Source organism: Erinaceus europaeus, chromosome 2 (genome assembly GCF_950295315.1).
Source record: "Erinaceus europaeus chromosome 2, mEriEur2.1, whole genome shotgun sequence".
NCBI lineage: Eukaryota > Metazoa > Chordata > Mammalia > Eulipotyphla > Erinaceidae > Erinaceus > Erinaceus europaeus.
In genome coordinates, this window is record NC_080163.1 from 87,889,808 (window position 1) to 87,916,721 (window position 26,914).

The 26,914-nt window shown below is 38.8% G+C and overlaps 1 protein-coding gene across 3 annotated transcripts in view; it reads right to left on the minus strand.

The window, feature by feature from the left end:
• Positions 1-812: 812 nt before the first annotated feature.
• Positions 813-26,914, minus strand: part of SNX25 (sorting nexin 25) — a 160,511-nt gene continuing 134,409 nt past the window's right edge. For 2 of the 3 annotated variants that reach the window (XM_007517663.3, XM_060183808.1), the window contains 7 exons: positions 24,554-24,667; positions 15,868-16,032; positions 13,938-14,055; positions 10,085-10,151; positions 3,218-3,399; positions 1,966-2,066; positions 813-1,431 (listed from right to left, as the gene is read on the minus strand). In XM_007517663.3, the coding sequence (XP_007517725.2) occupies positions 1,351-1,431; positions 1,966-2,066; positions 3,218-3,399; positions 10,085-10,151; positions 13,938-14,055; positions 15,868-16,032; positions 24,554-24,667 (828 nt within the window). In that variant the 3' untranslated portion in view covers positions 813-1,350. The remainder of the gene's footprint in view (positions 1,432-1,965; positions 2,067-3,217; positions 3,400-10,084; positions 10,152-13,937; positions 14,056-15,867; positions 16,033-24,553; positions 24,668-26,914) is intronic. The other variant, XM_060183812.1, reaches the window with a different exon arrangement.

Consider the following 26,914-nt stretch of genomic DNA (forward strand, 5'->3'; position numbering starts at 1 on the left):
CATGGTATAATTATGTTTAAGATGGACACCTCGAATAACGAGGTTTGGTGACTTCACACCGCTTCTCTTGCCAGAATGCATCTTCTGTACATCTCTATGAAGGGTGATTTTTAGATATGCAAACAGATAACTTTGGGTTTCTTTCTGAAGTTTCAAGTATCTTGGTTAGAAAGATGGGTCCAAATGAAACAACTAGAAAAACCCCAAAGATAAAATTTACTCTACTAATTTTTCAATCATTTATCTTTCAGAACTTATGTTGCATATCAAGAACTTGGCAGGTATGACCCATCATAGATAAAATCAATATGCTATTGATACACATAGAATTTTTTTCCATAGATTTCAAATTGAATTTTTGCTTCATTTTCAATATCTCTGCAGATGAATGAGGAGAAACTGTCATTAGATGATAGTGAATCCCAAGAAATTTTGATTTATCCATCCCTTCCTCCCTTTAGCAATAAAACAAAATCTGTACTCTGGATCACATATAATGTCTAAGTAGTTCATAAGCTTCAAAGTCACAACCAAATTCCTAATCTCCCTGAAGTAACTCCCTTCCTCTTCCGATTTTCCTGCGTCATTCCTGGCCATCTTTCAAAGTTCAGTTCACACTTCCTATCCTTAAGACATCAGCTTCAGAATTAATTTGGCTCTTTCCATTCACTTTTTTAAAAAAATCTCAACTGTCACACATTTATTCTGTGTCTGGAGAAAGACAGCAAACATATTTCCATGCAGAGGTAAGTGCAATGGTTCAATCTCATTTTTTGAGATAAATGAATTTTTAACATCATTGAATTCTATGGTTCATTTTTATATTTTATTGCTGCAAATGCTTCAAACTATGGGAAATCTTTGGTAAAAATAAAGACAGTAAAATTTTCACAATAACTTTCCACAAAGCATTGCACAACAATATCCTTCAAACACATGAAATAATATAGGAATGTTTAGAATCCTCAGTGATGAAATTAACTGTACAATATACATAGCTCTTCATTTGAAAACAGAATTGTTATCATAAATAGTTAAAATATTTCCTAGGTTCTCATCACATATTAACATTTGTACTTCAATCAGCATGTCAAACTTCTAAAGTCTTTGTATTACTATTAAAGTAAAAATCAATAATTAAGAGAAGTGGTTTCTTTTCTGTTGCACACTACAGCATCAAGTCCAACCCCCACCTCCCTGATATTCTGCCTACTTCACATAAAACTAGAGGGAGGTAACTAAAGTAAAAAAAAAATCAATGTTTCTCAGTCAAGCCCTCTGTGGAAAAGAGGAAAATGTTTCATGTCTATTATTTCACAGACATTTCTCTGGTGGTTTATTTGTGCCGTCTCAGACTTGACCAGCCTTTAGTTGATCTAAATGAGTTCTCAGCTCAGGACACAGTTCAATTAGCAGCAGTTCCAACAGCACCTGAACCAAGAAAGAAAAGGAGAGGAAATGAGTAGAAAAATGTGTTGTTTTCTTTTTCTTTAAAGGTTTCCTCAAACATCTATGTCTGCATTAACAGAAAAGCCAAATTTGGAGTTTAAAACTACTCTCACATGAAATTAATCCAATGTAAATTGTACTTGCTATCAAACTGATTTATTTCATGGCCTCTTTGCCTTTATCAAGCCATCAATAATGCTTAATATAGTTCATTACAATTAAACAGGTGACTAGGAAACTGTGTGCTTTGCTGAAATAAGAAAATCAAGCAGTCATGCAGAAATGTCAAGTGCATCAAGAGTCAAATGAAAACCATTAAGAGGGATAGACAAGTGTCTTCTTTGGTTGATACTTTCCCCCTTTACTCTTTGAATCAGTTGAAGAAACAAATAAAGTGAATGGGTTCACTGCTACAAGAATGATTAAAAATACAAAGAACTAAAATATGTCCCCATGTAAGAAAAGAAATATAAAACTGAAGAAATAACTTTTCTGGTTAAGTTTTAAATTACTCACATATAGTAGATGCTTATTGGCTTTTGTTTCTTGGAGTGCACTGAATATTTTTATTATCCCATGACGAGCATTTTGCTGTCCAACAAGGCTCTGAAGCGTATCTGAAAAATTATGTTTATATTCCTCGTTACTACTGATAAAAGTACATAATGAATGTTCAGTGAAGGCGATATTACATGAAAAACAATGAAGTCACTGAGACATAAGCAACATGAATAATTATTGCTTTCAAACATTTAATGAGAAAAAAAGTTCATTTGGCTTTTTTCAACATAAAGCATTTACACAAACTGTAATTATAATATATTGCTATCCAATTAAAATTACATTCTCAAAAGAGTATAACATTGAAGGATTAACAAAATGTTGTGATTTACAAGATTCTAAGATAACAGGGGTATAGTTTCACACCACACCAACCACCAAAGTTCCCAAACTCCCCAGCAATAGGAAACATGGTTCTCACAAAGTCATAGAGATAGGCTAGCTACTTTTTCTTCTCTCACTGCAAGATTTAAGAATTCTGTTTGTTGAGTTAGTTAGTTAGTTAGTTAGTGGAGCTAGGGCCTCTCACATGTGTGATTTCACTGCTTCCTGCCCAACTTTTCTTCAGACAAGAACAGAGAAAGGGAAACACACCACAGTACCAAGAGCTTCCTCTAGTGCCATAGCACCTCCTACATGGTGCCAGGGCTAAGACCTGGGTTGTGTGTAAGACAAAGCACACCCCATGTTTGGTAAGTTACAGCTTCAGCCTCCCAGTCCTGCCCATTGCAGAACCTTTACAGAACAAAACATCCAGGCTTTCTTAGACATTTTTCTAGTTAAGTTTTAAAACCAGCACTATTCTTAAGATTCCCAGTACAGGGGCTGGGTGGTGGTACACCTGGCTGAGTGCACATGTTACAATGCACAAGGACCCAGGGTACCCACCTGTAGAGGGAAAGCTTCACGAGCAGTAAAGCAGTGCTGTGAGTATCTGTCTCTCTCCCTCTGTACCTCCCCACTTCCTCTCAGTTTCTGGCTGTCTCTATCCAGTAAATAAATAAAAATGATAAGAAAACAGATTCCCAGTATAAATCCTTAGGAAGGGATGAGACATGGTTTAAAAGGAAAGATGTAACTTTTTTTTCTTCATTGTTAATGTTTCCTGAGAGATATATATAGAAAAAATACCTCAATGGAGTTTAATATTCTTTTTTTTTTTTCTTTTAAATCTCTGTACTTTTTAGGATAAGAACTCAGATCTCACCTGGAATGCTTTCAAGTAGCTTTTGCTGTGCTCTCTGTTTTGTTTCCTGGCTTTGTTCTTCGCTTCTGATTGTGGTTGGTGGTGCCAATTTACCATTTGGCCAGAAAGCATCCCGGAAAATATTGATGTAGTAAACCAACATTTGTTCACTAAAAATCCAGTTCACTGTGTCTCGAATTTGTCTTAAGAGAAAGAGAGGTGAAAAAAAGATGAGATTTTCAAAAACTTTATCTCAAAAGGCATTTATCAATGGGTAGGTTAAGATACAGCCTGGTCTAAATGTTTGATGAATAAACTAGGAATTGTATTTTTAAACACTGTCTCCAAAGTTATTTTTTAACATGATCATTTTTTACCTTGCCATATTTTACTGGCACCGTTTTCTCCAAATGCTCGTTATATAATAAAATAGTACTTATCAGTCTATAAAGACAGGTGATTGGTTAGAGCAGCCAGGTGGAGATGCACCCAGGAGGGTGCACACATTACCATGTTTGAGGACGAGGGTTCAATGACTTGGTCACCACCTGCAGGGGGAAAGCTTTAAGAGCAATGATGCAGTATTAGAGTTGTCTCATTTTCTCCCCTTCTATCCTTACCAACCCCCTCCACACCCCAAATTTATCTCTGCCTCTAACAACCAATAGAGAAAAAGAAAAAGGAAAAATATAGTTGCAGGGAATAGAGGGCTCCTTGTGCAGGCACTGAGCCCTAATGGTAATCCTAGTAGCAATTAAAAACAAACAAAACCCTGAGAGGTGGACTTATTTGAGGGAAGCTTGCTCAGCAGTTCTCAATATGGGAATTTCCTCACAAAATGGTATAAACTAAAAACTTTCCATTGAAAGACTGTTCAAAAGTGGCATTAAAAAAAAAAAAAAACCAAAAAAACTTGTGCTCCTTTAGTCATGGGAGCAAACCAAAGGTCCGAGAACTGTGTCTTGGTGTTGCTGTGGTAGACAATGCTGGGTGGAGTGCTGGCACCTTAGGAGGAACATTTCACATGCTCACAAAGCAAGGCAAACAGAATGTGAAACCTCTGGAAAAGAAAAAAAAAACTACCTGGCCAACTGAAAAATTCCACAGAAGAATGAAAGTGGGAAGACGTTTGACCATCACAGCAATAACAGATGAGTAGCTATTATTTGGTGACCCAGGTCTTGCACACAACCCCGTTACCATTAGACACTGGTCAAATTCTAATAAATTCTAAGCTTTCCACAGAGTGTGTTGTGAGGTGGAAAGTTTTTTTCAAAAAGGGAAAGAGAATTATCTTTGACTATGAATGCCAGACAGATCTGAAAATTTAAACTCAATTTGTGTAAAATAATAAATTTTGAAAGGTCTTTAAGGAGCTGATGCAAACCTTAAATACACGATTTTCAAAAATATAACAACTCAACGTTTCACATCTATCAATAGTATAGTCATGAATGACTTAAAAATAGGGCTGAGATGGGAAAAAAAAAACTATGCTCTGTGAAATGTTTCATTATGTAGTTTTGTGGTGCACATGTCACAGGAACTTTTACAAGAGTACTTTTTAGATGGTACAGACCCCTATCTACCTTGGCTATACTCTATAGCCTACTGGTGTCACTGTTGCCATATTTAGTTCATTACTGGTGAAAATGTTATTAAGCGACACATGACTGTACTGTATACATAATAATCTGTCATTATTAATTCTACACTCTACTATGAGTCAAAACTATATCTTTAATTCTGTTCTTCACTGCATGTCTCTTAAGCTACTCACCTATACTGTTTAGAATTACACAGCTTCTTTCTTTTTTTTTTAATTTTTTATTTAAGAAAGGGTTAACGAATAAAACCATAAGGTAGGAGGGGTACAACTCCACACAATTCCCACCACCCAATCTCCTTAACCCACCCCCTCCCATGATAGCTTTCCCATTCTCTATCCCTCTGGGAGCATGAACCCAGGGTCATTGAGGGCTGCAGAAGGTAGAAGGTCTGGCTTCTGTAATTGCTTCCCCGCTGAACATGGGCGTTGACTGGTCGGTCCATACTCCCAGTCTGCCTCTCTCTTTCCCTAGTAAGGTGTGTCTCTGGGGAAGCTGAGCTCCAGGACACATTGGTGGGGTCTTCAATCCAGGGAAGCCTGGCCAGCATCCTGGTGGCATCTGGAACCGTTTCCAGGAGATGTGGTCGGAGCTCAGCTGCTAGCGGCTTCTCAGTCCGCCATCTTCCTGCAGTCCCCCAGAAACTCTACACAGCTTATTTCTAAGTCAAGTAAAATAATTTTAGTACCCAATTGGAATTTCTGCTGTAAGAGATTCTACTGATAACACCTGTGTTACTAAGACACTATATTAATGGCAGACACATTGCCTTTTCTGTAGTCTTGTATTGCGCTACTCATTATATTTATATAAAGAAATGAACTAAGAAATTTTCAGTCTACACCTTAAAATTAGCTAAGCTGCTCTTGCCAAAAGCTATCAGCTACATGTTTTCTGTCCATTTAGATCTGACCTTTATATCAGTCAAACCTGTACAAATCTTTAAAAAGCAATTCTGGTATGTGAAATCATAGTTGGTGCAAGACAAGAAGCACATACCGTACTACTGATTACTTTTATAACATGTTACCATCTGACAAAGGCAAAAATAGCAAAGGGCCAGGTGCTTTACACTTTTTCTACCTTCCAAAAAGGCCAGTGAAACATACTATGTGAAATCAAATCTCCATTTGTGGTCTCTTTCTCAGTCCCATGAAGTAGACTGCCATATTCATCACTCACAAACCACAGTTGTTCATTTCATAATTAAGAGTCAGTGGCTGGAAAAGGGACAGAAAGCTGGATCAGGGAAGAGAGAAGCTCCTTAATATGGGCAAAGGGTGTAAATATTGTTGACTGTAAACCCCATCGATTTGATATGGTCTGGGGCCCATATTCAGCTTAGGAGCCTATGTGACCTCTGCATCCCTGTAGATCTGAGTTCACATTCTGTGGTCACGAGTAGGAACATTCCAAGCTGCACCAATATCAGGACCCATCTTACTCAGGTGTAGCATAGAGTATGTTGTCCAACCTTCCTTTGGAGGATGGAACATTCTCTACCATTGTTGATCCAAGTTGAGGGCAAGGTCCTATGGGGGGGCCCATACAGGGGTCTATACTCCAAGAGAGACAAAGATGAGGAGGAGGATGGGATACGGAGTTCTGGTGGTGGGAGTTGTACCCCTCTTATCCTATGGTTTTGTTAATGTCTCCTTTTTTAAATAAACAAAAAAAATTTTTTTAAAAAAGAATAAATATCGGGAGTCAGGTGATAGCGCAGCCGGTTAAGCACAGGTGGTGTGAAGCACAAGGATCCAGTGTAAGGATCCTGGTTCGAGCCCCTGGCTCTCCACCTACAGGGGAGTCGCTTCACAAGTTGTGAAGCAGGTCTGTAGGTGTCTATCTTTCTCTCCCTCTCTCTGTCTTCCCCTCCTCTCTCCATTTATCTCTGTCTTATCCAGCAATGACAACAATAATGACTACAACAATGAAACAACAAGGGCAACAAAAGGGAACAAATAAGTTTTTTTTTTCTCTAAAAAAGAGTCAGTATAGGAACAAGGAAAGTATGCACAACTTTACTGAAATTGAAGAGAACATGAACTGGCAAGTACAGAGTACTGACAAAAATAGTGCCATTTTGGACATTTCTTTATCCAGTTCACATCAATACTAAGGATAAAAAGTTTGCCTTAATGTTCAGTGGGAAGCAATTACAGAAACCAGACCTTCCACCTTCTGCATCCCATAATGACCTTGGGTCCATACTCCCACAGGGTTAAAGAATAGGAAAGCTATCAAGGGAGGGGATGGGATATGGAGTTCTGGTGGTGGGAATTGTGTGGAGTTGTACCCCTCTTATCCTATGGTTTTGTTAGTGTTTCCTTTTTATAAATGAATAATTTTTTTTAAAAAGTTTGCCTTAGACTAAAACAATACTTTTTTATTAAAGTAAAAGTTTATGATACTAAGTCAACTGAACAGATCTCTAAAACTATCTCTAATGCAGCACTAGAGAAAGAACCCATGCTGAAATACCAAGTGGTCTCCCAGGTACAATATATTCAATGAGAAATAGAGGAGGCATCTCAGCAAAGCACGAAACTCCCCCAGTGTTGTCTAAGGCACTTCCATGTGGTGTTAGGTCTCGAACCTAGGGTTCTGTGCATGGTAAGGGACATACACAAGCACAACTGGATAAGCTATACACTGCTCCCTACACCATTTTTTTTTATCTTAAGGATAAATAGAAGTAAATTTTTGTTTATGAATACCAGCAAAGTACAATCTATTTTCAAGCCAATAAAAAAAAAAACACTGTGTACTATTATTTCCCATTAAAAAAGCATTTATATAATTAAGCCCCAGGAATAAAACACATGCCCTGTCATGCAACAGCCTTGGGTTTAATACCCAGCACCACATGGGAATACCATGGAACACCAAGGAAACTCCAGAAGTAGAAAATAAATTGAAAATTAAAAGAATAATAAAGCTGGGCTAGGGAGATGATACTCAGCAGTAGTGCTCATGTGTAAAACCTGATTCATCCCCAGAGCTATATTAAAAAATTTTCATACTCCCAGAAAGTTAAAGACTAGGAAAGCTTTCAGGGGAGGGGACAGGATACGGAATTCTGGTGGTGGGAATTGTGTGGAGTTGTACCCCTCTTATCCTATAGTTTTGTCAGTGTTTCCTTTTTATAAATTAAAAAAAAATAAAGAAAAAAATTTACATGGTATAACTTAAGCCCATTTAGTAACTTGCCCATTTAATAACTAAATATTTCCCTTGTGGGGCTGGGGAGACAGGATAATAGTTATGCAAAAGGCTTTCATGCCCGAGACTCTATTCAGTCTCCAGCACCACCATAAGCCAAAGCTGAGCAGTGCTCTGGTCTTTCTCTCTGTATCTCTGTATTTCTGTATCTTGCTCTCATGTTGTGGCGGTCTGGTGTCGGGCTGCACCGCGGAGAAGAGAGCGGACGTCCAGAGCAAAGGGGTACACAAATCTTTATTATAGGATGGGGGGGGGGGTTCAGACCACGTGGGGCCAGCCGGCAATGGCCGTCCCCACTACCTGACCACGGGGGGGGGGGGGAAGCAGGGGGCGAGATCTCAGAGAGAGAGCGCTGAGAGCCCAGAGAGAGACAGCGGGGGTGTGAGGGGGCTTTTTATTGGGCGACAACCAGGGGTGATGTGTAGGGCCAGGAATGGTTGAAGGGGGCACTGCTAGGATTTCGCAGGGCTAGCAAAACCTGGGGGCGGAGACTGCATCAGAATAACTCCTCAGCAACACTCTCACTCATTAAAATAAATAAAATATTAAAGTATATATGTATTTGCCTTGGAAAAATATGATTATTTCATTTAAAAACATTTTACAGGGCTGAGTGGTGGCACACCTGGTTGAGCACACATTACAGTGCACAAGGACCCAGGTTCAAGCCCCTAGCCCCCACCTGTAGGGGGAAAGCTTCACAAGTGAAGCAGGGCTGCAGGTGTCTCTCAGTCTCTTTCCCTCTCTATATCCCCCTTCCTCTCAGTTTCTGGCTGTCTCTATCAAATAAATAAAGATAACAAACAAACAAATTTTAAAAATTAAAAAAAGAAACTTATTTTACTATACCTCCACAAAAAGGAATCTTTTTTTCTTTTTTTGCAGTTGACTCATTTTCATAATGCCAGAAGTCATAATGTTTATCCCCTGAAGAATACTGAGTACAGAGTTAAATTTTTATGTATATGTGCAATGTAACATATAGGTGATAATGTACATATTGATTTGAATAATAATATAGGACACATACACTTCTGATAGATATTCAGATATTAACTAATAGAAGGAAGTGCCTGTGTTTTCTTCTTTGCCATTAGGGCTTCCATCTGCAAAGTGTCAGTATATTCCTTTTTTTTTTTTCTTTCCCCCATAGAGGATGACAGAGGGAAGGAGAAAAACTGAAGTGGGAGGAAAGATATCACAGTACATCCTCAGACTGTTCATAATGCTTCCCCTTTGCATGGCAGCAGGGCAGTTCGTGATAAAGTGTATATTCTATTAAGTGAGCTATCTCCAGGCCCCAGGAACTACTATTTTAACTGTTAGGACTCTAAAGATGATTTAAAAAAGGGGTCGGACTATAGCGCAGCAGGTTAAGTGCACATGGCAAGAAACTCAAGGACCAGAGTAAGGATCCCGGTTCAAGCCCCTGGCTCCCCACCTGCAGGGGGGATGTTTCACAGGCGGTGAAGCAGGTCTGCAGGTGTCTTTCTCTGCTCTTCTCTGTCTTCCCCTCCTTTCTCCATTTCTCTCTATCCTATCTAGCAACAACAATATCAATAACAACAACAATAATAACCACAACAATGATAAAAACAATGAGGGCAACAAAAAAGGAGAATAAATAAATAAATAATAAAAAAACAAGATAAAAAAGTTTGCATTTACCTCCACATATAACTGTCATTCGTTCTACTTTCATTTTGACTTAATATCTAAGCCCTAAACTAATTCTCATTGTACAATATAAAATCAGTTTATCTAACATGCTTAATTTAGTTGTTGTGAGGAAAAGATAACTTTATAAAACAGACTCTTCTGACTCTCATCACTCAGAATGCTGAGATTAGTCTACACATTTATCAGCTAGTTAATCATGCATATCTTTGGAGGAATGCAGAAACTATTTTGCTTCTCAATCTTAGAATCATAATATAAATAAAAAGTAATAGAAAATTTTAGTTAGTTCAATGGCTACTATACAAACCATAATGTTAAGATATAACTATAAACACAAAGAGTAGGACATGGATTCAAATATTAATTTTGTGTGACTCACTTGTTGATGGTTCTTCCAAAAGTGACCTGAACAAGAGCAATTAATGTTCTCCTCACCCATTTAAACACTAAAATATAAATTAGAAGAAAACGTCATTATCACAGGATATCACAATCATGATATTTGCACACAAAGTATAAACCTACTACTTTACTTAATCTGGGTCCTGACACCAAGTCAGAGCTCTCATATTTGCAGAAGCTGGGTCTAGGTTAACAAACTTCTGCCCAGAGAATTTCTTCAAAGCTTTCACTTCTTACTTAGCAACTAACGAGCAGAAACCTATGGCTTTTTATAGCTTCCCAATGCCTATGCAACAGCTGAGCTAGCACATGGAAAATCATATTTTATTTCATGTGTCTCTAGGCTCCTAATGACGCATCTGTTTTCCACTAGTAGCAGAGAGTGCAATTCCCATTTTAGATTGCTGTCTTGCTGAACCCAATATTCAGACACAATGTTCAAAAGGAGAAACATCTATAGTCAAATGTTGACAAATATTTTGAAATATTAATGAAGTGATGGGTCTAAATGCTCCCAATTTGAATGGCTGTTTATAGACTGTCAATTACTTTTGTATTTTTGTACACTTAGGGGGGGAAAGGTGAACTGCAAAAATCCAGGATCCCAAGTGAGATGTGAATTTGGCTCATCACTTTCTAGAGCAACTCAGTAAATCATCATCTGAAAAAGAACAGTATTTACATGTGCTTATTCTGCTATTTGGAGCCTGTCAATATTTTGTGTGAAAGAGTATTATGGAGGACTATACTATTCTAAACTATTATTATTGTTGTTGTTGAGACATCTTAATAAGTGCAGATATAAATATAAGTCAAAAGGAGGTAAAAAAAAAATAATAACACTCCTGTGAAGTTAGATCCACAAAATGGAATCTAAACCGAACTTCCCTCTTAAATGTTCAACTCCATCTCATAAAATGAGGAAATAAGAGACTCAGGTTTGACTATAAATGAAGCCAAGAGTTCAGGGCTCCTGCGCAAAGAAAGCAAACCTAAAAAGAGTAAATTCACAAACACCCCTGAACAAGGGAAGTCACATAAAAATTTAAAATGAATATAGATTTTGTACTAAACGTTAAGACAGCAAAAATGGTTTCTACTTTTTTTTTTTTGACTGAATCTCAAGGTCTAATTAAAGTAGATCTGCTGATCTTCCATGGAAAAGCCAACTCTTGGAGTCAGAAGCAAGCTTCAAAAATGCCTTTTCTGGGGGTCGGGCGGTGGCGCAGTGGGTTAAGCGCATGTGGCGCAAAGCGCAGGGACCGGCGTAAGGATCCCGATTCGAGCCCCCGGTTCGAACCCCCGGCTCCCCACCTGCAGGGGAGTCGCTTCACAGGCGGTCTGCAGGTGTCTATCTTTCTCTCCCCTTCTCTGTCTTCCCCTCCTCTCTCCATTTCTCTCTGTCCTATCCAACAACGAATTGCGTCAACAAGGGCAATAATAATAACCACAACGAAGCTACAACAAGGGCAACAAAAGGGGGAAAAAAATGGCCTCCAGGAGCGGTGGATTCATGGTGCAGGCACCGAGCCCAGCAATAACCCTGGAGGAGGGGAAAAAAAAATGCCTTTTCTGATGGAAATCAGAAGACACTGCTAGTATGTAGATGTGTTCATTTTAGGCTGGCATTTAGCACATCTGTCAGCAATGATAATTTCACTTTGCCTTTCTAGGGCAGAGTGGTCGGAGTACATGTGCAGCACTAGGAAGAATGCCAGATTAGCCAAGTGACTTGTTATGTCTTTTTTATAATTAATTTATTTTTATTAAGGAAATGTTGTTTTACAAGACTGTCATTGTCATAGGAGTATAATTTTACATCTTTCATACTTTGTGTCAGCACACCCCTCACCCATCAAGTCTTTTAATAGACTATTCTTGGTTCCTTTATTTATACTGGACTAGAACAGGAACCAAAGATGATTTTACTACAGACATTTTCCTATTACAGATACTCTTTTATTCTATTCTTTTGGCTATCCTTCCCCAGCTCCCAGTCCCCCACAATCATGTTTCACACAAAACAGCCCCATTACTTATCCTAAGGACTTATTTGTTCAAAGCCACAGAGGCAGCTGCAGCAACACTAAGATGTTGCTGATGGCAAATATATCACATCTCATTATAAATGGTGTTCTATTTATTCCTCTCCAAAATGTCACTAGCAAAACCAAATACACTTCTGAGCAGGAAAATGAGAAAAGAAACACACACAGCAATGACAGGATTTTGAACCTTACTATTGTCCTGTCTGTATCTGAGAAATCCATGTAGTCCCTTCATCTCTGTTGCAAAAAAAAACACATTGACAAGCAACTAAGACAGAGCTTCCTCATCCTCATCAACTCTATGGGAAACTGGAAAAAGTACCAGATTTAATTGTACCAGATTTCATTAAGGACACGTCAGAGTTTGGATAAAATTAATAGCTTTTTCTGAATACACTGAATCAAACTAAACACAGTACAAATGCCTCACATATCTTGAGGAATAGTTTTTCCATGGAGTCAAGTTAAATAGAGCACGTATCTTAAAATGCATAGAATATGTAACAGCTATAGCTTTTCCATCTATTTGGATGATATTCCATCACTGGTTACTTCTTCAATTATTCAACTTTTCCACATTTCTGAAGTTTATCTTAGTTTCAACTTTTCATTCCTAAAATTGTGCTGAAATGAAAAGCCACAGACAGAAATCTCTGCACATTTTTGATAATTTGTGTGCAGTGCTTGATATGAAAGGAATTCTTGTATTTTAGGAAGAATCTGTATCTGATATATTTAAGTTTCTGCTACAGAGTAGATAAGATGTATACTTTGATAGTATTTTTGACCAATAAACAATTTTAGCTTTGGCTTAGGAGAAGAAAAAGTTTCATGGGTCTAAGAAAATTAAGTCTGGAACTTAAAATTTTCTTGCCTATTCATTAGTCATTTTCTGGATGATCATAGGTCATGCACTGTAGTAGACACTAAGGATTAACACACACACACACACACACACACACACACACACACATACACACACACACCAAGATCAAGTTGATAATGCTACTTGAAATATTTTCTTCTAATTCTTTAATTGACATGCTAAGAAATCAACATAAGGGAAAGGCATCAGGGAAAGATTTGTCTCTGTAAGATCTATACAGAGATCTATGTTTTCCTATAGGCCCAATTCCTAACCAACCTTCTTTATCTCACGGGAAAAGATGCTGACCCACATGCATGTAATCCAGACATTCACAAAGTAATATTTTTGCTGGTTGGTGATATAGATTGTATCTTGCAAAATCTTGTTTTCATTTGCTTCCTTTTCTAGGTGAGTAGCTGTTCTTTTCAGCACCTGACATATTTCTAGGTACTAGGGCTCCAGGTATCACTGCATACACTGATCTCATGATTTAGAGTTCAAGGGCTGTGGAAGTTATGGGTAAGAAGTGTCCTCCTCAGGACTTAAGACTAAATCAGGTAGTACAGTTTGACCTTAGCCTCAGTGGCCAGGCAGTAGTGCATCTGTTTAAGCATACCCATTACAGAACACAAGGATCCAGGTTCAAGCTCCTGGTCCCTGCCCACAAGAGGAAAGCTTCACATGCAGTGAAGCAGTACTGCTGCATGTATCTCTCCTATCTCCCCCTCCCCATCTCAATCTCTCTGTCTCTATCCAATAATAAATATATATATATATATACATATAAAACAGTTTGACCTTAACCCCTAGCACTACATTTGGGCAACAGGTATTTATGGAACTCCTAAGAGAAATGGTGTGTGTACACGACACTTAGCCAGTAAATATCACCAAATAGTAGCAAAGAGGCTTACTTCCTCGAAGTTCAAAAATTTCCCCAATCAACATGAAGCATGGTTCAGCTAAGACATCTTTCTTCCCATCCACATCATCACCATAGTCTGACAGGTCACTGTCCTCCTCTGTCTCTTCCTGGAGCACAAAACAGTCACAGGAAACAGATCAGTTATTTAAGGGAGCTGATACAGTTGTTCTCCTTTTCTAAGAGTAAATCCTAATCAAGGTGCACACATTTGAATCTTACATAATCCTTCAACTTTCCAATCTGCAGGGATCCATGCATTTTTGACAAGGAGGCAGGGGGTGGGGGACCGACAAACTTCACTAGATTAGGTGACTGACACCATGAACAATTTCATAGAGAGCAACTGAATCAGAAGATAAATTCTCAGGAGTCCAATAATAAATAGGAGGCAACATGGACAATCTAGCCGAGTGCAGTCAGACACTACATATATGGCCAAGAAGGAAAGAGGCGGAGGAAGTGGGCTGACACAAAGACCTGAACACTGGTATAGATATACGCTGGTATATACTCATTTCCCCTCTAAAAACAGAATGCAGAAATATGACCTGCTCACTTTCACTGTCAATTTCTTCTAAATGAACTCATTGAAATAATCCTAAGAAGCAGTGGCATTTAGCAAGAACTGTGAAGGTAGCATTTTTGTTTGTTTGTTTTGCCTCCAGGGTTATCCCTGGGGCTTGGTGCTTGCACTTTGAATCCATTGCTCCTGGAGGCCATTTTTTTTCCCATTTTGCTGCTGCTGTTGTTATTGTTGTTGTAGATAGGACAGACAGAAATCTAGAGAGGAAGGGAAGATAGAAAGGTGGAGAGAAAGATAAACACCTACAGACCTGCTTCACTGTTTGTGAAGCGACCCCCCTGCAGGTGGGGAGCCGGGGGCTCAAACTGGGATCCTTACACTCAACCTTGCACTTTCACCATGTGCATTTAACCCACTGCATTACCGCTCAGCCCCCGAGATAGCAAATTTTTAAGGATAAATTATGGGAGAGTTTAACTAAGGACTTCAGTGATCTATGTATTTTCTTTTTTAAATTTTTTATTGGGAGGTAATGTTTTACACGTGACAGTAAACTTATGCATTTTGTTATTTTTAAAAAATCAGCATATGTAAGAGCAAAGGGGCAAATGAGAGAGACTAAAGAAAAAAGAGCAGTTCTCTGTCATTTATATTTGCTGTTTTCCTTATTTTTATGTAGTGCTGGTGGTGCTGGTCCAGGACCGCCCTCATTCATCAAGGAATGGGTTCTACCACTGAGTCACTCTGGGCTCCCTGTACCTCAGTAGTTTAAGCCTATGTCAAGAGCCTGCTCTGTGGGAAAGCCTATGGTTCATAATGTAACACTGTAAATGTCTACAGTCTCTCCATTCATTCTGCCACCTATACACATCACTGCTAAACTCATCTTGCTTCAAAGTGTTCCTCAGATTTTCATTCTCTAACAGTAGAGTCAACTCCTCAGCCTGGCCTGTACCCGCCCCTTCTATTCTTCATTTAATCTTCCATTAAACTATGGCAGAAACCTCCCCCTCTAGTTCAGTGACCTAGTAGTGATTCTAAAACTATATTTTCCTCTCCCAAAGCTCCTATTAGCTCTGACTCCTCCATAATAAGAGCCCCCAACTTGGGACTGGCCAGTCCAGCTTCTTCATAAAAGGAATCTGAAAACATCCATCGACATTTCACTTACATTGCTTTGTTATTGGTCTTTCTATTTTTGTATCTTATCTCTTCCAAGTGGTTTGAGAGGAAGCACAAGCAGGTGTCCAAACATACAACAGCAGCAATAGCCAAAAATAAATAGACTGCCTATTCCCCTAATTGTAGTGTATTTTCAACTAAAGCCTGTTTACTTCAAACATTCATGTGCTTATCAATTGTGCTACAAACAAGGTACAACCTTAAGGCAGCTCACCTCTTGGTGGGAGAAGAAGTCTCGAGGAAGTCTTTCCAAAAATGAGGATAACGAAAAAGTGTTTTTTTTCCCCTGCACATCAATAACCTTGAGGTAGTCAGGAGAAGGGCTCAAAAAGGCATAAAGTGCTTCACTCTGACACAGTCTTTCATCTGAAAGCAGATTCTGTGGAAGAAAAGAGATTGAATCCTTTCTGTATATAAAAATGTCTGTGCAGCTACGGGTTACCACCAGTAAAAGCAATCAAGGTAGAACTGACTTCTAAAGAAACATGCTGGTGGGTTTCCTTATACTCTAGTTCTGAACCTAAAATCATTTCCTTCCCCCCAAAATGTATGTTCAATCAGTTCTCGGTGATACTGGTTAACTCTACTGAGGTTCTTTGGAATATCTTAGTCATACTGCTCGTGGGAGATCTTGCAGACAATAGAACTCACTCTGGTTTATATTGCTCAGTGCGACAACAATAAAAAAATAAATCTTCTGTTACATACACCTTATGGATGCAGAAGCCTTCACCTTTGAATGTCAGGTTAGTTTTCATTCCTCTGAGTTTGGACAATTTATGTATTTGCATATAGCACAATGGCATTACTCAGCCACCTTTTTAAGGCTCTGGTTATCACACAGTGGCACTGTCTACTAGGCAAGAGTTTTGTTTCACTGTGTGGTTATCTTCCAAGGAGTACTTGTTTACATAATTATACAACTCTTTTTATTGGCTCTTTAACTGGAAATGTCCTAAAATAGTTTGTGTACTTATATGGCCATAGAAAAGTGGAAAAGAGAACATAAATCATGTTTATTTATATATAAGTAATCTCTGCAAAAAGAATAAAATTAGAATATGAAAAGAATGGCTAAATGGTTTGAATGAGAAGATACAAGTTTTTGGAATGCATAAGCCACGGGAAATATGGCCCATTTATGATGTAAACCCTTTGAGGGAACCAAACACTGGGGAGTTGACCGTGTTTCTGGAGATATAAAGTAGAATAGTATATAAGAAATTATGGGGGCCAGGTGGTGGCACACTTGGTTAAGCGTACACATTACAGTGCACAAGTATCCAGGTTCAAGCCCCCTGGTCCCCACCTGGAGGGGGAAAGCTTTGCGAGTGGTGAAGCAGGGCTGCAGGTGCCTGTCTCTCTCCCTATCACCCCCTTCCCTCTTGATTTCTGGCTGTCTCTATCCAATAAATAAAGATAATTAAAAAAAATTTTTTTTAAAGTTATGTTCTTGCACCATTCCACCATTATGATACTCTGTTCTGTCTTTTTTATCTTTATATGGTACCCAGGACTGAGTCCAGGGCCCCAGACATGAAAGGCTTGGTCTCTATTCCTGAGCCACTTCCCCAAGCCTAAGACTGGTAATTTGGAACTTCAATTGCAATATTGTCATCATACTAAAATCTCATCTAAACTTGAAATATTTTAAATATGCCATGTTAAAGTTTCCAGCCCTTCTTTCTTCTTCTTCTCCTTCCTCCTCCTCTTCCTCTTCCTCCTCCTCCTCCTCCTGCATAGCCATTATATTGTCTCCCTCGCCCCTATACATGCTATGTGTTTAATAAATAAAATTGATAGTATCTTTAAAAATAAGAAGTTAGGGAGTTGGGCAGTAGTGCAGTGGGTTAAGCCCATGTGGCTCAAAGTGCAAGGAACAGCATAAGGATCCCGGTTAGAGTCCCCGGCTCCCCACCTGCAGGGCAGTTGCTTCATAGGCGGTGAAGCAGGTCTGCAGGTGTCTATCTTTCCTTCCCCCTCTCTCCATTTCTCTCTGTCCTGTCCAACAACGATGACATCAAGAACAACAATAATAATTACAACAACAATAAAAAATAACAAGGGCAACAAAAGGGAAAAACAAAACAAAACACGGGAAGAAGTTATATTCTAGTTCCAATGGAACTGTTCCATGATATTCACATCCTATTTGTCCAGATGAAGGCTGAAATTTAATAAGCCATATTTCCTCCAATAGAATAAGTACCTCTGAGGAAGCCTAGTATCACCACACTGGCACTGACGATACAGGGGAACCACCAGCTTTCTAGTGATAGTCAACTTCATGTATCCTGCAGAAAACTCACCTAAGGGTACGCAGGTCCTACCTCAGACATAGAGAAGAGCAGCAGGTAGGCTGGTGTGCAGGTGGTGCTGCCACCACCTTCCCAGCCTCTGAACCCAATAAATAGACCCCTTCAGAGTACTAAAATGTTTAGTTCAATTTATACAGCTAGATTAGAAAGAGTGAGATAGGAATGAGGAGGTGGCTCACAGGATAGAAGTGAGACAGTCTGTCCTTAACTTGATTTCCTTTAAATTAACATGTACTCCAACATTTTTTTTTCATAATATAGTAGAAAATGTTACTGGTAATGAATCTCAAACTTAATACAACCAATATAAATAAGGAAATTATTAAGGGTGATAAGCCTTTGGCCTAAAATTATGAAGGAAACTAAAAGTTAAGTGTGTTTGAAAAGGTAGAAATGTGCTCACATTTCAAAGATTATGTTTGTGAGGCAAAGCATACTTGGAGTTTTGTCATTTTTAAGGTGTAAGCCAATTTCCAACGGTCTCCACTGACTCCTAATTAAAGAAAATTAGAATAATATATTTAGTGCCATGTAAGAGCCTGAGATTATATTCCAGTGAAGATCTACGATGACTATTCAGTTGGTGAGGGAGAAAGGTATAAAGTATTCCAAGTGGAAGTAGTATACCTAAAAACAGAAGAAAAATGGGGAGAAATGCAAATAAGTTCAACATCACTGGGGATACATGTATGTGAGTAATAAGGACATGAATATATGGTCAAGAGTGACCAGCTGTATTATTAAATATCTGTCTTACTAGCATGCTTCATTATAGAAACCTATGCCATACAAAAACATTCATGTAAACATAAACTCAGTAGAGTCTCTTCCTCCCTCCCCTTTTTTTTGCCTCCAGGGTTATGGCTGGGGCTTGGTGACTGCACTACGAATCTACTACTCCTGCGGGCATTTTTCCCATGTTTTGTTTTTCATTGGATAGATCAAAGAGAAATTGAGAGGGAAGGGAAAGATAGAGAGGGTGAAAGGAAGATAGACACCTGCAGACTTGCTTCACTGCTTGTGAAGCAACCACCCTCCCTGCAGTTGGAGAACCAGGAGCTGCGGGGTCCTTGAGCTTTCTACTACGTGCACTAAACCTGGTGCGCTACAGCCCAGCCCCATGGAATCTTTTTTAAGAGGGTTCTCTGGACTTAATAATATTCATATTTCATATAAATCATCATTTAGCATCTTGTTTTTCTGCTGTATGCAGTTGAAAGGATGACATTTTGAATCTACAGACCGTTGTATAACCTGCTTAAAAATACTGAATAGTTAGCAATTTCAAATAGTCTTTGAGGGAATGAAAAACAATTCAGACCCTTGTCTCCTGACTTGGGATCCTTTTGATTAAGACAAATGGTGACTTGAGAGTATTGCAATATCTAGTTTAGCTGCAGATTCTTCTTGGTTTCAGTCTTGGACACACTATCTCCTGGCAGAGGGCCAGAGTGTGTGTTTCTCTTGGCATAACAGCAGAATTCAGTAACTCATTTACAGCACTGGCAATCTAATAAACACATAGTCCCTCCATGTGTCTCTGAAACCTAGGCCTGAGCAGCCCAATTCTGGAGTACAGTGAGAAAAGCAGCTGAAGGGGTGGTGGGGGGGGGTGTAAATAAACTGAGGACCCCCCCCCCCCAGTAGCAGAGGCTGAAGGAAGCTCAAGAATCAGCTGGAGGATTTCAAATCCAAAACTGCTCCATTAATTGGGGCTTTAAAGTCTTGGATATTCAAAAATATCTACTCATAGTACAAACAAGATCTTCAACTCATCGAAATAAGTCAGATAGTATTTTAATACTGGTTTAGTATCTCCTAGACATTCTGAATTAATAACAAAATGGTAGGGTGGTGGGGGAATAGATAGCATAATAGCTGTGCAAAGAGGCTCTCATGCCTGAGGCTCCAAAGGGCCAAATTCAGTCCCCCCACACCACCATAAGATAGAGCTGAGGAGTGCTCTGGTAAAAAGAAATAAATGAATAAATAAATAAATAAATGGTAGTGTTTCAGTTAAAAAAAAATTTTTTTAATTGCCACTAGGGTAATCAATGGGGCTCAGTGCCTGCACAATAAATCCACCAGGAGTGATGGCTCCTCCTTCTCTTCTTCCTCCTTCTTTCCCCCTCTTTTTTATTAGATGGGACACAGTGAAATTGAAAGGGGAGATGAAGATAGACAGAGAAAGAAAGACATCTGTATACCTGATTCACTTATTGTGAAGCATTTCCCTACAGGAGAGGAGCCAGGGATCAAACTGAAATCCTCACACATCTTAAAAGTGTGTGCTCAACAGAGTGTGCCACCACCTGGCCCCATTTTAAATTAGTTCGTAGAACAGCATTTAAATATTAATGAACCTTTACCCCAGCTCTGACAGAACCAAACTTAGAAAGTACTTTTTAAAAATATTTATTTATTTATTTCCTTTTTGTGACCCTTGTTTTTATTATTGTTGTTGTTATTGATGTCATCGTTGTTGGATAGGACAGAGAGAAATGGAGAGAGGAGGGGAAGACAGAGAAGGGAAGAGAAAGATAGACACTCCAAAGCTAACCTTATGAAAGCAAGGACTGCAAAAGCTGAATAAGGGCAAGAGACTGGCATACTTTAACAATGACTCTTTAGTCACTATCAGGCCATTCTACTAGCTGGGGCCCTAATCGGGGAGTCCTGAGATTCCCAAACAGACTTGATGGGCCTAGAACTCGAAAAAATCCCTCTCTCCATCTAAATTTTATAGGCATCTTCAGTGAAACAAATCCAGTTGCAAGGAACACAAAAACAAAAATAAACCAATGGGATTACATCAAATTGAAAAGCTTCTGCACCGCAAAAGAAATCACCATCCAAACAAAGAGACTCTTTACAGAATGGGAAAATATCTTTACATGATATACATCAGACAAAAGGCTAATAACCAAAATACATAAAAAGCCCACCAAACTCAGTAACAAAAAAACCATGACCCCATCCAAAAGTGAGGAGAGAATATAAAAAGTATATTTACCAAAAAAGAGATCCAAAAGGCCAAAAGACATGAAAAAATGCTCCAAGTTACTGATTGCCAGAGAAATGCAAATTTAGACATCAATGAGATATCACTTTACTCCTATGAAAATGTCATACATCAGAAAGGATAGTAACAAGAAATTCTGGAGAGGTTGCAGGGGTAAGGGAGCCCTCCTGCACTACTGGTGGGAATATAAATTGGTCCAACCTCTATGGAGAACAGTCTGGAGAACTCTCAGATGGCTAGAAATGGACCTACCCTATGGCCTGGCAATTTTTTCCCTAAGGAATTCCTATATCGTAAGGAATCAAAAAAAATCCATTCAAGAGGATCGTGTATACCTATGTTCATAGGTATTATAACTTGTATTAGCCAAAACCTGGAAACAACCCAGCTGTCCAACAACAGATGAGTGGCTGAGAAAGTTATGGTATATATACACTATGGAATACTACTTAGCTATAAAGAATGATGAATTCATCTTAGATAGAACTTGAAGGAATGGGAGTCGGGCATTAGCGCAACAGGTTAAATGCAAGTGGTGTGAAGCTCAAGGACCAGCATAAGAATCCCGGTTTGAGCCCCCGGCTCTCCACCTGCAGGGGAGTCGCTTCACAGGCAGTGAAGCAGGTCTGCAGGTGTCTATCTTTCTCTCCTCCTCTCTGTCTTCCCCTCCTCTCTCCATTTCTCTCTGTCCTATCCAACAACGACGACAACAATAATAACTACAACAATGAAACAACTAGGGCAACAAAAGGGAATAAATAAATAAATAAATAATTTTAAAAAGGAAAGGAACCTATAGAAAGAAAAGAACTTGAAGGAATAATGCTAAGTGAGATAAGCCAGAAGAGAAGGATGAATATGGGATGATCTCACTCACAGACAGAGGTTGAGAAATAAAAACAGAAAGGGAAAACACAAAGTAGAACTTGGACTGGGTTTAGTGTATTGCACCAAAGTAAAGGACTCTGGGGTTTGGGGTGGGGGGACTTTCAGATCCTGGTGCATGATGGTGGAAGTGGACCCAGGTTGGAGGTGAGAATGTTTTTCAGAAAATGAGAAATCTAATACATGTACTAACAACTGTATTTACTGTAAATGATTAATCCCCCTCAATAAAAATATTTAAAAAATAGCAGTCCAAGAGGTGGAGCAGTGGGTAAAATATTGGACTCTCAAGCATAGGTCCTGAATTTGATCTCTAGCATCACATGTGTCAGAGTGATACTTTAATCTAACAAATAAATACATTTTCTTTTTAAAGCATTAGAAAAGTATCAGGACTTTTAGCTACCATAATATAACTAAAAAGTGTCTCACATAACAAAACTTCATGCTTCCAAGAACTATAAGGGCTTACTCTGTATTCAGAAGGTCTTGCAAAAAAAAGAAAAACAATGGTTGTTATTAAGAATAAATATCTTTGTCTAGCCTTACCCTTTAAAATTAAACTAAAATATAGTAAATGGCATTTGGAGAATATTCTTAGGCAAGTATTTCTTAATAAGCAAAAAATGGTACTAATTTTAAAAGAGAAAATTGGTTAGTTGGGCTAAATTAAAATTTAAAACTTCCATTCACTGAAAGGAAATCATTAAGAAAGTGAAACGGCGGAGTCGGGCTGTAGCGCAATGGGTTAAGTGCCGGTGGCGCAAAGTGCAAGGACCCCGGTTCAAGCCCTTGGCTCTCTACCCTGCAGGAGGGTCACTTCACAAGCGGTGAAGCAGGTCTGCAGCTGTCTATCTTTCTCTTCCCCTCCTCTCTCCATTTCTTTCTGTACTATCCAACAATAATAACTGCAACAATAAAAAAAAGTGAAAAGGCAATTTACAGATAAGGAGTAGATATTTACACTACACATGCCCTGAAAAGAGACATCAAAAACAATTAACCCTAACAAAGCAAGATGGAAAAGACAGCCAATAGGAAAGAAAAGTAGATATAATTTTTAATACAGACATCACAAAAGAAACCACCCAGTTGGCTAATAACATAAACACTGTGTTATTGTGCTCATCTTCATTCATCAGTAGGAAAATGCAACATTAATGCCACAGTGAGATACTATGACACATATAAGAAAGACTAAAACGAATAAGGTAGGAAGAACACAACTGTTGGTATGATATGCAGTAACCCGAACTCTTGTGTATTATTGGTATGAGTGTGAAAACTGCTACAGCAACTGTGAATAAGTAAAAGACCCCAATGCTAGGTATTGTCCAACGTATATTCACAGAAGACAAGTACTTGAAGCTGTTAGAAGCATGCGTATTAATAGCCTCAGACTGGATACTATCCAAAATTTCATGAACAACAGACGTAAAGACTGCAGTGCATTCACACCAAGAGAAACCTGTACAACAATGAAAATCATGATCTGCATCTAAACTGGCACCAGGAATGCATCTCATGAGCTCAGTTTGGAGTGAAAGAAGTCAAGATACATAGGAGTCTGTGCTGTGATTCCATTTACATGAAGTTCAGAAACAACTGTAACTCTCTGTGTTGTTAGAGGTCTAGACTGTAGTCTCCCAGGAGTCTACAGGGAGGTAAGTGAGGAGCTTGAAAGGGGATAAGGAACCCTGTGTTCTGGGATGAAAGGTGATGGCAAGTTGATGGAGGGTGTGGTGTGCTGAGAGTTATTACAGGGAGATTAGAAGTTTGTGACCTTGGGAGAACTGTGGTGTTTATTATTGGAGGGGGTGGAAGCACAGAATTCTAGTGGTGGGAGTGGTGTGTAATTATATCCCTATTATATTATTATCTTGTAAATCACTACTAAACCACTGATGAAGAAAAAAAAAACTATACACGTGAAAATATAGTCTTGTAAATCAACATTTCTCCCAGGGCTGGGTGGTGGCACACCTGGTTGAGCGCACATGTTACAGGCGCAAGAACTCAGGTTCAAGCCCCTGGTCCCCACCTGTAGGGGGAAAGTTTCACGAGTGGTAAAGCAGGGCTGCAGGTGTCTCTCTCCCTCTCTGTCACCCCCTTCCCTCTCGATTTCTGGGTGTCTCTATCTAATAAATAAAGATAATAAAAAAAATTTTTAAAGAGAAATAGCTTTTAAAAAAATCAACACTTCTCCCAATAGTGATCTGAAAAAAAAAAAAAACTAGTAGAAATAGTAAAAGGAATAACTCTGTAACATGAAGAAAGAAGGCAGTATGTGCTTTTTTGCTGTGTAAAAGTATGAACAATTGATTTGTTAAATAATTGTATGTGTTATGTAAAAACAAATGGCTGGGTTTACCTTTGGTAGGGCACTGTAGCAAGAAGTTAGCTGGAAGATAACAGCAATGTCTGTCCCTTAGGATGGCTGCTAATTAGGAAACTATATTTAGTTTGTGAAAATGGATAGAATTGTAACTTACATATCAGTATTTTCAGTACAGATATTATACCTTATTTACACACTATGCCCCCCAAACCAGATACTTTAAGGGTCTTGTATAGCCTGTAAGAATACAAAACAAATGAGTAAACTCAGAATGGTGACTGCTTATCTCCAAATAAACTTATTGTTTTTCTAATATCCAAAATTATTGACTTCTTACCTGTAAAAACTTATTTAATTGATTCTTTGACTTTTCCATAAACTTTTGATCTACAGATTTGAAAGGCAGCTTGCTAAGTGAAGGCAACTGGACTTTTTTTAAAGAAGGGAAACACTGTGGGGTGAAAAATAGATGTTAGTAGCTTGAAATGGCATTGTAATCATAAAACACACACACACACACACACAATTAAGACTGATAATTAGAACAAGTCAAATCTCTTCCTCCGATCCATGTTCCTCTGAGATATAAAATCTACCCTTTCTAAGCTGGCACAACTAGCCTAGAAAGATATGTGGGTGGGAAAAGCTACAGTTCACCTCCAGACCTATATAGACCTAGAGACCAAGAAATCCTAAAACCAAGCTGGTAAGATGGGTTTGCACTGCAGCACAGTACTCAAGATACAGACACTTAACTCACAGGAAAAGGGGTTTGCTATTTAACTGTGTTTTGTTCACATCATTTCTAGGAGGAAACGTGAAGTGGACTCAAGAAGACAAAGGAAAAGTTAACTGCACCTATACTATTACTGCCTTTCAATGTGCTTCTGCACAATGTAAATATACTTGTATTGGTAAATGAAATAGACAGAAGTGGTCTATTTTAGTGGATTAAGTTTCAACAGTCCTCCATCCTGCAGTGCTAGCAGTTTGATGTGTGTGGCAGCTCTATATTGGGACTAAATGTCATTCCTCTTTTACATACGAGATAACTGAGAATCAAGATTAAAACTCAGCTCCAACTAATTATAAAATTAGTGTTCCTTATGCTAATCTACTGCCAGGCTACCCCTTAGGCACTAAGCGGTCTAATGCTGCAGGCTCTTCCCCATTGCCAAACAGTGACCTTCATCCAAGGCATTACTATCATTTGAATATGGTTAATGAAATCAACTGGGACTGGCACGCAAGTGAGCATGGAGTATGTTGCCTCTACTGTTATTCTTTTATCATCATCAGTGCACAGATGGGTCACAGAAGCCATGAGGCAGCATGCTAAATAAATACTTCAGCTAGTGGAAGAGGAGGATCTGGCCTTTCCTATACAGTCCACTAAAGCAATGAAAGTACAGTGACATTTACCCAAGAAGGATATATAAGTGTGGGGAGGAGAACTACAGAGGGGTGAAACAAATAATGAGAGCTGGAAGGGCAGATTAAAGTCACCAGGGATCTAGAAAGATGCTTCCTGTCCCAGCTGTCAACAGGAAGGCTTCTTCCAAAAGCTAAAACCCACACGACAGGAAATATCAAGGGTCAGAGAAGAAGTCGGTGATCAGGTCACAGCTGAAAAAAGGTGGCTGAGACAAAAGGACAGACAAGAATTTTTATTCAGTATATACCAATCCTCTGATTTTAATTTTCAAGTACATCTTTTTCTCTATGTATATTTCACTTCAAAATCCCTCCTAAGTTGCTTCTTCTCTTTCCTCTCATTCCTTTTTTTTTTTTTATTTCATTTATAAAGAGGAAACACTGACAAAACCATAGGATAAAAGGGGTACAACTCCACACAATTCCCACCACTAGAACTCTGTATCTCCTCCCCTTCCCTGATAGCTTTCCCTATTCTTTAACCCTCAGGGAATATGGACCCAGGGTCATTGTGGGATGCAGAAGGTGGAAGGTCTGGCTTCTGTGATTGCTTCCCCGCTGAACATGGGCATTGACAGGCCGATCCATACTCCCAATCAGCCTCTCTCTTTCCTCTCATTTCTATCAGCAACTTTATTGAAGCTAAACTTTGTCTTCATAGTGATTTGTCACGGTGAATGATGTATTTTTCTTTAAAGTCAATTTCATTATACCTTTTGAGAAAAAAATTACACTTCTACCAAGACAACTGTTCTGATTATCAAACTGCTAGGGTGAATGCAGTCCATTTGAAAAATGTTATAGTACAGCACTTGGTTTTGGCATTCACCTTTTCTAAAGCAACTGAAGCTACTGGCATTACAGGTCCTGGAAAAGGATGACAGAGGACCTAGTGGGGGTTGTATTGTTGTGTGGAAAACTGAGAAATGTTATGCATGTACAAACTATTGTATTTACTGTTGAGTGTAAAACATTAATCCCCCAATAAAGAAAAAAAAAAGAAATTAGTGATTAACTTGGACTGGAGTTGATGGCATCAAAGCCAAAGGTTCTGGGGTCGGAGACGAGGGTTCAGGTCCTGGGACATGATGGCAGAGGAGGACCTAATGGGGATTGAACTGTTATATGGAAAAGTGGGAAATGTTACGCATGTATAAACTATTGTATTTTATTGTCAACTGTAAACCATTAATCCCCCAATAAAGATTTAAAAAAAAAAATAGTAATTAATAGGGTTAAAAACAATCACCCTAGGAGAAGTTAA